This window comes from Trachurus japonicus, chromosome 4 (genome assembly GCF_045865225.1).
Source record: "Trachurus japonicus isolate A0001 chromosome 4, Traja_1.0".
Taxonomy (NCBI): Eukaryota; Metazoa; Chordata; class Actinopteri; order Carangiformes; family Carangidae; genus Trachurus; species Trachurus japonicus.
In genome coordinates this window covers 16,953,132-16,968,814 of record NC_140910.1, presented here as the reverse complement: position 1 = coordinate 16,968,814, position 15,683 = coordinate 16,953,132, and the positions used below count along the sequence as shown (strand labels likewise).

The following is a 15,683-nucleotide window of genomic DNA, read 5'->3' as shown; positions in this document are numbered from 1 at the left end:
TTTGGACAGTTCACTTCTGCATTAGGTCCAGAGTCCAGACATTTGAATTTAGCCAAATTTTCATCCAAAAGTCCATATGGTTTACTGTCATGCTGTTCACAAGTTTAGGCCTAGGCCTAGGCCTAGTTGTTACCAGTCCAACCACAAATTTTTCCTGCAAATGTGCAAAAAGGGACGAAATTCACAAGTGAAATAACAAAGATTCTGATTCAGAAAAGACAATTTGTGTTGAATGTATTTTATCCTCTTTCCAGTTGGTCAGGCAGGCAGCAGCAGCATTAACCGTGTCTTTAGATGTGCGTTTTCATCGTAAACAACCTCCATCCACTGAGAGCGACACGCGTCGCCATGGAAACGCACATTGGCGAACACCCGAGCCGAGCGACGCTCGCAGTTACACTGATCTCTACACACGGGGACCGCCTCCTGGACGTCCACACGGTCCCATCAGACTCGGTGCAGATCTGTGCAGCCACGGCGGCTCGCTTCTCGGTTGGTCAGCGCCGCAGTCAGAACATCCTCTTGTTGATTACATCTGGTTAAATCAATGAGTCTGTGTTCACATCATGGTTGTTTCAATTGAGGAAGTTTCTTCGTCCCTTGTGCGGGAATACCTGAGTCGAAAGGTAGGTTGTCTGACTCTGAACAGGCTGACCGGCTAACCGCTAACGTGGCTAGCGTTAGCCCTCGTTCAACTATGCTAAAGAGTTCAAGAGGGTCTGGCGTTGGTAAAAATATGTTTCGCCTTTTTTGGTGCAACCAGATGGACCGGTTTCAACTATGAACCAGTGTATAATTATTAAACCTAGTTATAGTATAAAGCCAGGACGTGGGTCACGTTTGTGTATCATAACGGCAGTTAAACCATAAGCGTAAGAAATGGCCATAATAGAAAAAACAAACAAAACAACAACAACAAAGAACATTTCGTGGCTTCTCACTGGCTAAAACGACACTTGGAATGATTAGAGTACTGTATAACACTGCCCCTGACTGCTGATGTCGATATGCAGGGGTTTAAGAGGACCATTGCCTGTATGGACGAGGAGACCCCACGCACAGAGGCCAGCATCAACAACAGGTCTCACCTGAGGCAGATTCTCAACATAGAGGATCTTTATAGACAGAATAAGGTCAGTCCTAACAGCTGGAGTTTAACAGATGTTTTGAATTACAATAAAAATTTGATCTGTAATCCAGCACTTTGTCTCTGATGTCCTTTACATGTCACGGTCCCTACTGAGCCCTGTTTTCTAAGTTTTCATTCAGAGGCCGTGACAGTGGATAACTTGAAAACTATTGCAGCCTAAATCTCTTTCATTCTAGGTTCATAGCTCACCCCTAAAAACATTACTGGAGATCATTGTAAAGCATCATATTGTGAGCCATAAGACTGACAAGATCACCAGCAGTGAACGTGAAAGTGTGCAGTCTGCTCCAGCCACCAGTCCACTCACTTCTCCTGCAGTAACACCAACAATACTACCAGCAACACTGAATGTCACTGAGACAAGGGGGAGCACGGCAGGCTTTGTTATCAGCAAACACGTGAAACTGAGGTATTTCACAACCATTGTTTTGAATACATTATTCTGTACTGTTTTGACTCTTTGGAAAATGCTTTGAACTTATGCAGGATCTTTGTTTCTCACAGGTCTGAAATAGAGGAAATCTCTACTTCTCAGCCTACATATACATTATTGTCACCTGAAACAGACAGTCTCAGCAGTAAACAAACAGTTTGCTGGGCGTCTCAGTCAGAAGACCACAAAGGCTATCCGCTGCTGACTCCTGTCCAGGACAATGAGAGCTCCTTGAGAAGAGAGCCAGAAAAAAAGACTCCCATCACCGAGAGCACTCAAAGGAGCAGAACTAATCGAATTAGACGTGGAATGATGGCTGGACCAATAGCTCGTACACCTCAGGTACTGAACTTCTGATACAGTTCTAAAAACATATTGATCTCATACTCTTGTCATGGACTGGTTTTTATTTTATTTTTTTGTTCCTTATAGGAATCAAACAAAAAAAGGCAGAGTCGCAGGGTAGAGGTTCCGTCATTTCTTCTCAGAAAAGAAGAAGAACACAGGCAGTCCGGAGATGGACTTGCAACAACTGGCTTAAATACAAAAAGCATAGAAAGTAGCCTAACTGAGATCGACTGCGTAGGAGGGAGACCGGAGTTGAAAAGTGCACCACAGAGATTGAAGAGTGAAAACAGCTTTGAGAAAGTACAACAATACTCACTGCAGATGCAAAAGTAAAGAGCTTTAAGATGTCGCAATTCACATTATCATGGACCTCATAGTTCCTTACTGTTACACATTTTTTCCATCTGATTTCAGGGTGTCATTCAGGTTAATATTTTTTCCTTTTTCTTAGAGCAAAGACGAGACAGAATGTAGCTGACTTGGATGAGTCTGAAATGGTTTTAGGTAAGTGCTTTATATGTAGTAATGCAGAGGGAGTCTAAATTTTGCCTCTCTTGGCAATCAACTTACAGCCTTGGATTCGTCAAAGTTAACGGTGTGTGAATGTGTTTCCAGATGATGTTGATGATGATGAGGATCTGCAGGATCTCTCCAAAGTATCTTTTCAGAGAAAAATCGCAGAGCATAGCTATCCAGGCCGCCCGATGGACCAACACACCGCCACGGTTGGTGATTTACTGCAGCTTTTTTGCAGAGGACAGTTTCTGCAGTTGCCTTTAATTTTCTGTGTTTTTCTCCAGGAACTAAAAGTGGTTCTTCTTGGTTCCAGCCTAAATTGGTTCAGCATTGAGTGGAGGAATCAGGGGTTCACATTCTCAGAAACGCATGACCTGAGATATGGAATTGTGCAGAAAAAGGTTGTCTCCTCTGTCCTGTTCAAGAATTCAGACATGCCGATTTTCATACATCTAACTGAATTGCATTGTCATGCCTTATATTTTTGCATTTGTACATTTCTTTATTTTCTAGGGTGGTCCTTGTGGAGTTCTGGCATCGGTCCAAGCCTTTGTTCTTAAGAAACTACTGTTTGAAAACATGGAAAACAGTAATGCAGGCCTTCAGTATGTTATCCTTCAATTCAGAGCTTTGACCTACTGTAGTTACCGCAATGCTTTTCACAGCCATTAATTCACATCAAGGAGTGCTTTGTAGCCATTGCTATGTATTGACCCCTGCACTGTGGTATTAACTGTGTTATCACCCCAGACAGCCTTCTTTGCACTCAAATGCCACTTTGTTCTCAGGAGGTTAAGACCTTCCAGCAATACCAGGAGAGAGTGTCTTATTTTAGCTGTGGCTGAAATCCTGTGGAGGGCTGGCGAGGAAAAACAAGGCACAATTGCAATGTAAGAACATACTCTTTAATCCGCTACACAGGATCTTTACCAATTCACAGAATCTCATTACAGGTCAAACATAATTGCTTAGTTAAACTAAGCTCAGATTGCATTTCGGCATTTAGGAGCCAAGAGTTCAGCCACCATCCTTAGCTTTATCTTCACCTGTCAGACCCATTCATTTCAGAAATACCTGAAAAATGCTTTACTCAATCTGGAACTTTGTGTTTTTCTTTGCTCTTTTTTTTCCAAACAGAAGTTCAGGAAGAAATCATTTCACTCCAACAGGACGCTACAAATCAGAAGGAGTGCTTGAAAAGGTAAAGACATGTCACTGCATACACACGCACTGAAAAGTATGTAAAGTAGTGAGAGTCGGGTATGCAAAATAAAATTAAGACTTGTATTTCAGGTGTATACAGCAGCAGCTGTAGATTTTGGAATATCACCATGTCCACAATATTATTGTAGTACCTGATTTGAACATTTGCAAAAAATAGCATGTCTCTATTTATCTTTGTTGTTGTTATTTGTAATGGCTTGCTGTAACTGTGTAAATGATCTACACAATAACATGTTACTTTTGACTGCATTGGTAATGCCTAATTCAAGAGAAGAGCTATCATTTTCAATGCAGTGTAACTTTTATGAACTTCATTGTGTTGTAGCTAACATGCTTCACTGTGGATAACATCAAGGACCTGCAGTTACTTCTGGAGCAGCATATTGAGCAGGTCAGAGACTCACAGTCATCTTCCTCAGTTTCATTTTGCCTGTCAGATGTACAAAAGATCGCCAGCTATCTGTTCCAATCTGTCTTGTTTTCCGCAGTTCGAGACCGGTGGGTTGGGATGCATTCTGCTCACAATATCCGCCATTCTGTCTCGATCTATTGAAAAGTATGTGGAGGCTTTTAAATACCATTACTTAACAAATTGTGGAGTAGAAAAAGCCTGATTGTAAAAGAACTGCCTTGTATGTGCTTCCTCTTTTTCTCTGAAGACTAAGAGAGGATATGGATGTGCCCACCACAACACTTATTGGAGCCCATGGCTACTGCACTCAGGTCTGATGCAAATCAAATGGGTTAGGAGGACTGGGTATTTTGATTGTTTGCGAATTGTTTAATAATAAAGTTACTGAAATTGCTCTGGGTGACACAGGTTTAGAATAGTCAGTGATTTTGAGTGTAAATGGCATGAATTAACTGATATTTCTCCCAGGTCTGCTGCTATCAACCCAAACATATGTTATCTCTATAACAACTGCAAACAAGTGTGTTTTTACGTTTCACTAGGAGCTGGTCAACCTTTTGCTCTGTGGCAGAGCAGTGTCTAATGTCTTTGACAATGACATGGAGTTAGACTCAGGCAATGGCAACATCACTCTCTTGAAGGGGATCAAAGGCGACTGTGACATTGGCCTGCTGTCTTTGTTTGAACATTACAATATATGTAAGGTGAGCAAAATTGCTGGCTTCCTCTCTGGTCCCTGTGTTACTAACACACCAGATACTAGTCAGATTAACATTAAACCAAGTCTTCATGGGGCATTCTTTGCTTCAATTGTGAACACAGCTGTGCTGCTAACAGCACAGATGTGCACATAATCACAGAGAAGAATGTTCTTAAGACTATTCAGGGTTTATGTGATAGTTAACAACTCGTTTACCCACATCAAAGTGGTTCACATTCATAGGAAAAGGATCACTGATGATGACTCTGCATCTCAAGCTGAAACATAGGAACAAATATGCATGGAAGTAGATTATAATCAGAAGGTCTTCAGTTACATTATGGACATTTGAACATGTATTGATTAGTGGATGTGTGAAAACATATTTAAGTAAAAATCTGCTGTGAAAAAGCATTGATTAATTACAGATTTTGCCCGTATGTCTCTAATTATTGTGTCCTCAAGATGCTATCAAATTGGAATTGGAAGAAACACCCAAGTTTAAAATCCTGCAATAACTCAGACAAACCAAATAGTTTGCGGTGTCTACCAGAATCTTGTACAAACTTTAATGGGAGAAATGTGTGCTATGGCTTCATGAAACAATACGGGTATTGTGACTTGTGCTCTATTTTATTCTAAGGTCGGAGCTTACTTGAAGACTCCCCATTACCCTATCTGGGTGGTCTGCAGTGAAAGCCACTTCAGCGTGCTGTTTTGCCTGCAGAGGGAGCTGTTGACCAATCCAGACAAAGGTCTGGAGTTTGACCTCTACTATTATGATGGGCTGGCCAATCAACAGGAGGAGATCCGCCTCACTGTCTGTATGTAACTTGTCACTTTTCCCACATTTTCAGTGTACTGTGTTTGTTATGTTGTTTCATTTAATCCCCAGCGGTCGACCACTCAAAAAATGAACATTCTGATTTGGGTATAATTTCTGTAATTCAGGGTTTCTATGGTCTGAAACACCTGCAATAATTGTGTAATTTGAAAGTATCAGTCTCTAGGCCTGCATGAGAGCATTGGTTAACTTGCTGTTACCAATATTATGAATATGGCAAATGTTGCTATTACTACTTGGTTTACCCCCAGCATTTCTTTAGGTTTGAGATGCTTGTCATATCTAGAGGTGGTAAATTATGAACAGCACTACTGGTGACCAATATCACATAACATACAATCATTGGTTAGCTTTTTTAGACTAAGACAAAGAGCGAACCCAAAAATGTGCACAATATTAGATAATAAATAATAAAGATGAGGACTTGAGTTCACCACTTGCAAATCTGGCAGCTGGTAGTATGACCTGAAAAGTCTGGCTTGTGACCTCACTTGAATAATGAGAATTAGCCACCTGTAGTTCCCAAGTACCTCTGGAGGTAGGACTTAAAATATAATGGATAGGATTATGCACACAAACATGTCAGCCTTTTAGAGGCATGGCCTTCATGTTTTGGTGGCAGTAAACACTGCCACCAAAAACGTTCTGACCTCCTGTCCTGTACAGATGTGAGCTAGCCCTAACAACCCACTTTCTCCTGACTCATGGTGGACCTCAGGCAAGTCTTTGTAAGCTTCACATTTGAAAAGCTTCTCTTGATAAATGAAAAGTGACTGGAAAAGAGGAGCTGCAGAGCAACACTGAGATTCTCCATGCGATGAGTGAGTTTCTTCCTCTATATGAAGTTTAGCTTTCTTTGGAGAGACATACACATTATATCAGCCCTGACCCCCTCAAACTGTATCAACCATAATTTGTGAATAAATCTTTATCTTTCAAGACTGCTTCCCAACCCCTCCATACTTAATTCCCTCTGTCAGTTCCTGTATGGGGAACCCCCCCAACCCCACCAAGGTTATAAATGTAGTCCATCTTTGAGAACATGGTGCACCAGTTAACTTAGCACAGAGGTAGTCTGCTGTAGATGCTTAGGACGCTTAATTTCAATTTCTCTTGTTTCTGTCTGGCAGAAATTAAGCCCATTGTCTCTGAAGCCTGTAAGGTAGTTTTTGACTCCTCCAAGTTCTGTTCTTGGTATTTATACATAGACAGTGGGGCTTTGTAATACTTTGCTTGCCTAATTAATCTGGTATGAAGACATTGCCTCAGAGTCATTCTTTTCCACAGTAAATTCCTTTTTACTAACACTGTTTGTACCATCTCTGGCATCTAATACCAAACCCTAAACCCTAACCCTTTCACTGTCATCTCCCATCGTGTCACTCATTTTAACTCGACTGGTCGTGAGGTCCTTCATATGTTGTCATAGAAAGTCAAAAGGTTGTCTCTGCCAAAGACAGACATACTGTAGACAGCATAGTATTCTTCGGCCATGTTGCTCCCCTTGCTGTGGGATTGGCCACAACAGTCTTTAATATTTAAGGTTGTACTTTTCAGGCTTTTCCAGAAGCCTTAAAAAGCCTTGTTGTAATGTTCTTGTGCATCAAGAACAATACAACAATCAGTACTCTCAATTAAGGTCTTACTGCTGTACTTTGGTGTCTCACCTCTGGATTCTTTGCACATGTTCTATCATGACTGGATTGAGTTTTTCATTTATAAAGTCTGTTTTCAAAAACAGACAAAGGAAGGCAAACAGATAAATCGTACAGCCCCTTAGAGTTTGGTTCCTTTCAGCTAGACGCCTCATGACGGTGATGATTCTTCTGACAACACCCTTCCAGTGCTCCACCTAATGCAGCATCAAGTCTTGTTGGACTCGATTAATTGCTCTCCTGCTTTCTAGTCTTTTTTTTGAAAGTCATGCCAGAATCTCATGTTGTCTGCATGTGGTTTTGAGAACTCATGCTCTTTAAGATGACACCCTAAATTCTTCCAGCTGCTCAACTTTTTGCTCAGTGCATTTTCACGGCATCTGCTTTTATAGAGCAGAGCAGCCATGACCCAAGAGCTTTTCCCCATTTTTCATAGTTCTGTACTAGTGATCTCTTGATCTTCATGGATTCTCATCCATATTTTTAGGAAAGCTCATGTCAGTGATCTGCATGAGCCCTTTTCTGACAAGAAAACAACGCTCTGCATCTGGTATCTTTCTAAGCCACTCTGCAGGGTCATCAGATATTGTACATGTTCCAATTCCCTCTGAGCCCTTGGTGGTGGTGCTGCTGGTGCTAGCGCTGGGGGGCAGGGTGTCCTTGTTATCATGTTGAGGCAGATGATCCTCTTCCACCACAGGTAGATGATCCTCTTCTACTATTCAAACATTCCCTGTCAGTGGCAAAGTTGAATAAACACACAGAAGGAAAGAGGTAGGAGTGCCTGAATCTATGAACTTATTTATCTGCCGTGCTAGTAAGTGTTAGTCTATTTTTTTGCATAAATCCGTGTCGTGTTTTTTTTTTTGCATGATTCTATTTTAAACACCTGTAGACACTGTACTGTAAAATGTGCATTTAACATCTTAATGATACTCCACTTGAATCTGAACAGCACCACTTTCCTAACATGGCTTGGTTATGGTGTATCTTTGCTGGTTTCTGCATGCATTTATTTTGCCATAAGAGGCATCTTTTTCTTTCTGTAGGCTACAAGCACTGTCAGCACTACTTATGTGCCCTGAGTGCCTTGTGTTTGAGATCATCATCATCATCATCATCCAGGCCACACTCTTGGCATCCCTGTGATTTAAAAAAAACAAACATTTTTTTTAAAGGTCTATACCCAAGTAATCCATTTCTCTGTTCAGCACTTTGTATTGGGAACAGTCTCCGTCAGAGCCAGAACAAGTTGTCTTTGCCTGTGACCTATAATTTTACACGTAAAAAACAAACAAACAAAAAAAGCACTGCTATTTTTTAAGGTGGCCTCAACAAAAAAAGGATGGTGCACCTGGATCTTGGAACCTGCAAAAAGTGCTCTTTCTCAATGGGGCATAACAAATCTTTTGTCTCAGTTGGCCAGTGGCTTTGGCTATCTAATGCTGTGAAAAAGCATGGGGTGGACCCACCTTCTGAAGGGCTGATGTCATAATGGCAAGCCAGCAGAGTGTCAATCTCTTCATGCTCATTTTGTGCTGTATGGAAGTTGCCGACAGTTGCATGTGACCTTACTCTATATGGAAGATGGTTGCTGATAGCTAGCTGACTGATCAGCTATCCAATGTTATCCAGCTGTCATACAGTAACAAGAAAGGCCCCACTCTGACGATTTTAGGGGCAGTGGTGGTTCACTGTTTAGTGCCGTTATAGGAGGGTTGAAAGGATTTATTGTTGTCAATAGAAACTGTGCCAATGTGAGTGACCCTTGGGGGAACTTTTCCTGGTTTTGTTTTGCAAAAGTTTTTTGAGGGGTGCCAAACATTGCCTGACACCATGCATCTGTATGTCATGTTGTCAGATGAAAGTTTGAATCACTATTTACAGGCTAAACAATTACATGCATGTCAGGATATGGGATGAGCCCGAGGTGAAGATTGAATACATCAGCTCAGAGTCTGTGGGCCATTCATCAGTTCATTAATCTTGTTAGGCAGCTGGATTTCTCTCAAGCAAGGTTTGGACCAATCAGTGTCCTATAAGGGAGGAACTCTGGACAGCTAGGGAGAAGCAGTTGTTTTTTTTTCTTCCTTCTATGGACATATTTTTCTTACAGAAATGGCAAGAATCATCTATTGACGTGCTACCTAGCTTTCAAAGGTTCATATACTGCGGCTTGTCATTGCATTTCCTTTTTGGCCTTTTTCTACTTCGTTGAATGATAGACATATGATTCATCCAATCACCTGCCAAGTACTTTTTTTTTTTTAAAGCATCTGCCGTTGTCCAACAGTTTTCAACAAAGCTTTCCCAGATGGTTTTGTGTAACAAAGCATCTGGTACATCAGGTTATCAACTCAAAATATTGCTGAGAAAATGAAGGACTTTATTTCCTGAATCAGAGTCACAAATCTCGTCCAAATCTCTCAGAAGAAACTCCAAAATGATGTGGGGAAGCCACTGATCAACATCAGTATGTGCAGGTTGCATATACTCATTCAGAGATGGATGTAAATCCGTGGATGGAAAGAGTCTGGCTGTTTCACGATGGCCCACAAGGACTGTGACAGCAACTGGATGTAGCACACACATGATTTAGTTTTTAAGATACCGGTGGATTGAAAATATCAAGGCATCAAAGAAAAGGAGTGCTGCCCTGGCTCCGTGTCAAGCACTACTTCGAGATGGAAGGGGAGGAGAACTACTCAATCCAAAAGTGAAGTCATTTGAGGAGGTGAAAATCTGCTGTATTGATCCTCTCTTCAGAGTGAAAGTAGGAATATTCAACAGCACTGCAAGAGAAATCAACCCCTTCATCACCATGTATTAGGCAGAGCAACTCATGCTGACCTTCTTCTCTGGGGACACACAAACTGATAAAAGGTAAGAGTACATATCTGATGTAATTAGTAATGTTTTATTTTATACATTTTTAGTATTTTTGTCATCATTTAGAGGGGAAAAAATGCATGTGAAGGATAAAGACAACATGTAGTATCTTACATAAGACATCATGCATTTATTTACATGTAAATGATCATTTAGAACACAGAATAGGATCAACATACAAACATTTGGGTGTGTTTAACTTTATTTATGTATTTTGCAGGGCTCATGATACAGTTGCTGAAGGAAAAGCACCTGCAAAAGGCAACATCACCACCATGGTCAAGGACAGTTCTTAGATTGATACTGAATTTGCAACAAGAGCTATCCTGAACCAACTCAGGTCTTCCTAAAACATTCCAGAGAGGCAGCAGTGACTAGTGATGGAAATGGATTGCAAGATGCTTTTGATCACCCTTGAGAAGTTCCTGAAAAAGGCTCCAGTGCATCTACAGTGTATCCCACATAAGTGAGAAACATCCAGTGTCTTGATCCAAGATGCATGGCTGAATTTAAGAACCCGTGTGTATGTCAGATGAAAAGAATGCTGCACATACTTGTTGAAGTTAAACACATGAGGCAATGTGTGATGATATCCTCAGAGAGTTTAGAGAGTTTTGTGATTTGGCTGCTCTTGGGGCTAAATTCAGGGAAATGTGGGGGGGGGGGACAGACAGTGTGGATGATACCCTGCTGAATGGGGAAAACTGGGTCACAAACACAACAAAGTGTGATGTGAAGACTCTGCTTGTCTTGTCACAAAGACAGATCAGGATGATGAGGGGATTTTCCATGCCTGGTGGCTCACTGTTGACCACATCTGGACCCGTATTGACACAATTTGTGGATCTTAAGGGAGAGTGTCCTGAGGCAGCTGTTTCAAAGGCATCTGGTCACTTGGCGGGGGACAGTGTGCATACTGTATCTTTTCACACCCCATCTAAACCCACAGCCAGAACCACAGCTAGAGTACAACGGTTACAGGTACAACATACTCTGGCTTCCAGCCTAACATTTGATTGAAGAGAAATAAAATGCAGTCAGACACTTTCTGTGTGACTTAGAGGTACTCTTAATGGTAAGATAATATGATTTGTGAATACAGGCCCGTGGAGGTCATGGTCGGTCTTTTAGCTGTATAGGAACCAGGCAGCGGTTATTTCGCTGGAGAAAGGAACATAAGGAGGGAAGAACACGAAGCTGCAGACCTCAAGAGGAAGACCGTCATAGATAAGCGAGATGATTTGCAATAGCAAAGGGTTAAGAGGTAAAGTCATATTTGCGCCCTTGAAAACCTGTGAATTGCTATGCAGTGAAAGCAGAAGCAAACTGTTCTGACGTTCAGAAGACAGCATCTCAGTGAAGATTGACAAGTGTACTGATGAGAGGCTTGTAGATTTGAAAAAAGATCTTGTGGGATTCCAACAGGGAGGGGCTTCTAGGATGCCTAGTTGTTTTTCTAAATATATTTTATACAAAATCTGTTAATTTAATACTGTTTCTGTCTGACACTGCTGCCTTCTGAAGTGTTACAGGACACTTTTATCTACTCATTTGTTTTCAAACATTGTTGCCTCTTGATCATTTATGTCCAAGTATTACGGCTTTTGACACATTCTGTAACATCTTTTAAATAAATGTTTATTTTCTATCAAATTACACAACTTGTGATTTATTTTAGTTAATATGTCCTGTGGTTAAATTTGATGTATGTACAGTACAGTATGTATGTACACACTGGTGTTTCAGAGAATATATGGCCATAAAAGTTATCCTAATTGTTCTTGAAATATAGTGTTTAAGATATGTATGAACCTTAGTAATTATGATGTAGTGCAAGCCAGTCCCTGATGTAGCATTTAGTAGCATTTTGCTGTTGCACTAATTGTAAGTATACTTCAACTGAAAATGTTGCTTTTCATTTATAGCTGTTGGCAAATTGAACATGAGCGGCCAGGATGTTGACACTGATCTCATTCCTCCTCTGGAGCACTGTATCCGAACAAGGTAACACATGGACATACTCCCACATGCCCAGTGATATCTGCAGATCTTGAGATGAATCATAAAGCGTTTTGACATTTATTGCTTTATTTTGTTTTTTTATCAAGGGATGTTCAAATTCCCTGCATAGTCCAAAGACTGTTAAAAGATTAAAAAATATCAATCGTACAGTACAATGGATTAAACATGCTTTTTTTGTTTTTGTTTTAGGTGGACAGATGCTGTAGTCAACTGGAATGACACAGATCCTATTCTCTGACTGATCACATTATTTAATGTTCATTGTGTGTCCATATTGATTGTCCACTGTCAATAAACATTTTGCATCAATATTACAACAATTTCTACATTCAAGTGATGCAAAAATACATATTTTTGTAGAGTTTTCCTCTCATTTAATGTATTTGTATTTATCTTTACATTTCGACATAATTTGTTTTCTCTTTCAAGTGAGGCTCAGTGTTCTACTTGACTGCCTTTTACTTACATGATTCAATGTAAGTAGATGTATAACACAATATATATACAACTGGAAAGGTTAATTAGGATATGGCATAATGCTGTCTGTTTGCCATAAGAAATCATGCTGTTGCCTACAAAAAGATATTTGATAGAATGCAATAACTTTGTTTGAGCAATAATTTGTGAACATGACAGGGTTTGGATGGAAACTGTTGCCTTGGTTCAAGATATAGTATTGACCATAGTGGCCTTTTACTCTCTACCAGTTCATTCAGATCACATATCCCCATGTTAATTGCTTATTAGAAATCATTGTGTGATATTTTAAATAGAAAAGTGCAAGATAAATGTATTGTCTTAAATATTTCCACACCACGTCTTAACATTTCTTTACGTCAATTATATTGTTGTACTGTTTGGTTTGAAATGGTCAATCAGCATACTGCCTTTTATTAGCCAAAGTGTGCACACCTGAAATAAATTAATCTATTAGGCTGTATTGTATTTGTTTGTATTGCTGCAGTTATAACTCAGATGTGTTGTATAAAAATATGATTAAATAAATACTGACTGGTGTGTGCGTGTGTGTGTCAAAGAGACAGACCTGATGAAGGCTTCAGATGTGTGTCTGTGAATTCATATTGTTGATAATTGCCATGATGAGTATTCACTTCTGATGCCCCTCTCAGATAATAAAATAACATCATACCTCAACTGTTTGTCAACGAAGTGATGATTCTTTTGTGTCACTGTGGCATCTCTGTCACTGTGGCACTTTTCTTTAGCTGCTATTACCTGCTAAATAGAGAACATGATGACAAGTAAATCAATAATAAATAGAATTTATTGGTTGATTTAATGATTAAAATAAATGTACAAAAATGTATTATGTAACTTAACTATGATTACACAATTGTTGGGAAAAGACTGAGAGGTTTATTGCCATTGCCATTAAGTTGCTAGTTTATTAGGAACCCATGTTATGATTATGTTACTGAACTATGTTCAGTGTTTTTTTTGTTTTTGTTTTTTTAAATTCAGATCTGAATTTGCTGTTATGAAGTGAGTCTGAGTTGCTGAGTCTGTGGTGCTGTTGTACTGTATGTAGCCTACACTACAACAGTACAGTAAACTGAACTAAAATGTAATTATCTGAACCTTAAAATAAATCCTAAATAAATTAATAAATGCAAATTATAGGAAAATTATATTTTGCTGATTACTTGCACCATGAAGATGCTGTCATATTGCTGCTTGCAGCTTTTTGTATATCTTTAGAAAACCTGTTTTTAAAAGCTGTTGTAATGTAAATGAGGTACCAGTTAAAGACTGCAAATTAGCTGAAGCTAGACGTCTTATATGCATCGCATTTTCCATTTTCTATGGCAATGTTGTATGTATTGTCCCTGTTAAATAAACATTAAAATAAATAAAAAAATTGGTAACTGTTTATGTTAATTTATATAATAAATTACCGAATGAGATCAATATATATATATTACAAAAAAAAGAAAGAAGAAGAAGCTTGTTGATAAAGATGAACACATTGCTTTGATGAAAATAACTTTCTTTATGCTGCAATGAATATTTGAGGCATTTATTTTTACCTAATTTGATAAATGAACATTTATGTAATTCTTAGACACAAAACAAATCCAAAATTGATTGTAAATTAACTTAACTATGTGACATGTCAGGGTGAAAAAAGCGATTAATTTCAGAGATGCCTTGCAGTCAATCAGTGTTTTCATTATTAGCCATGGCAGGCATCAGAGCTCACACAGTGTGGAGCATGCTGAGGGGGTGGCAGGCAGACCTGTGCCAACACCTCCAGCACACGGGATCAAAGAAACTGCAGCTGGCGCACAAACGGAGCTGCAGCAACTCTCACCTCCCATCAAAATGCCTTGCGTAACATATACCAGAGTCTATATAATGATTTGGAAATGTGGCGTATGGGTCAACATGTAACCAAACCATCCTGGCAACCACTCAAAATGAAACAATAGAAGCAGCTTTCTTTATAAGACCTGTCAAAGCCACTCATATCCATTTGATTTTCATTTTGGTGCGCTGGCAATGGTGGAGAGGAGAACTCATCTTGATGATGACATTTCATTCATCTTTCAACTGTCAGATTCCTAATGGAGGCTGTATTATCTCAATGTATATTACTGTTGACTCATGTAGGGATTTATGCACTCTAAAAAAGACATTGGAAGAAGCATGAATTAATCATGAGAGGGGGATCAATGATCCCTCTATAACAATTTTACAGCCATCAAGACTACTGCAAACAGTATAAATAAGGTAGATTGCCTGAAAGGGGCCTTGGGGTTCAAGAAATCGGATTAAAGTGTTTACTTTTGCCACAAAATTCTTCTGCGGATGGGGGGAGTCTGATATACGTCATAAGGAACCATGTTTAGGTTTTAGGATATGCTAGTCATAATCCACCATAAATAGTTATCATATGAAATAGTACAATAAATGCCATGAGGCTAACCAAATAATAAATGTGTATATGATTTTAAAGCCAATTAAAGACAAGAATCAGGATAGGCCATTGATTTGGTGAGCTGCCATCACCTCAGTACTGGGATTCGTTTATGTCCGCAGTCTGCTGTGAGACTGGTGTGACGGTCAGTTGTAATCACAGGCCTCATTTTACAGAATAAAGTATGAAAAGGTGATTTCATCATTCCGTCACTTACTCTGTTTCTAAGGTGCTGTTCTAACTGCTACTGAGCTTTAGTGCAGCAGGGTGCAGTCTGACAGGAAGGAAATGGCCCAGCTTTGGTCTCTATTTACTATTTATTGCCTCAGCATTTCTCAGAGGTATCAGAGGAGGGATTTGGTATTGTGTGTAATTGAGTTAGAGCCCTCCCACACGCTGTCCCCAGTGCATCTTCTGTCTCCTCTCCTAATCTGTGCTGTTTGTCTCCAGATAAGTGATATCCTCCTCAGATTAGGATCTAGTGTCCCTGCCCTGCCCACCCGAAGGGAAAGGGATCCCCGGTCCATCCCCATGAGGTGCAAGCTGTATTTT

General features: G+C 39.8%; 1 protein-coding gene across 2 annotated transcripts; it reads left to right on the top strand.

The window, feature by feature from the left end:
• Positions 1-374: 374 nt before the first annotated feature.
• mindy4 (MINDY lysine 48 deubiquitinase 4) lies at positions 375-13,577 on the top strand. 2 transcript variants are annotated; one of them, XM_085774402.1, is made up of 18 exons: positions 375-626; positions 1,014-1,133; positions 1,327-1,559; positions 1,655-1,925; positions 2,016-2,260; positions 2,383-2,435; positions 2,547-2,656; positions 2,732-2,848; positions 2,961-3,052; positions 3,236-3,337; positions 3,585-3,648; positions 3,997-4,062; positions 4,160-4,227; positions 4,331-4,394; positions 4,626-4,787; positions 5,427-5,607; positions 12,097-12,175; positions 12,383-13,577. In XM_085774402.1, exons 1-18 carry the CDS (start codon positions 567-569, stop codon positions 12,429-12,431), a joined length of 2,136 nt encoding a protein of 711 aa, XP_085630528.1. In that variant the 5' UTR covers positions 375-566; the 3' UTR covers positions 12,432-13,577. The 2 variants fall into 2 exon arrangements, with proteins under 2 accessions (XP_085630528.1, XP_085630527.1); XM_085774401.1 differs by having other exon boundaries at positions 420-626; positions 2,547-2,848; positions 12,383-13,346.
• Positions 13,578-15,683: the final 2,106 nt, after the last annotated feature.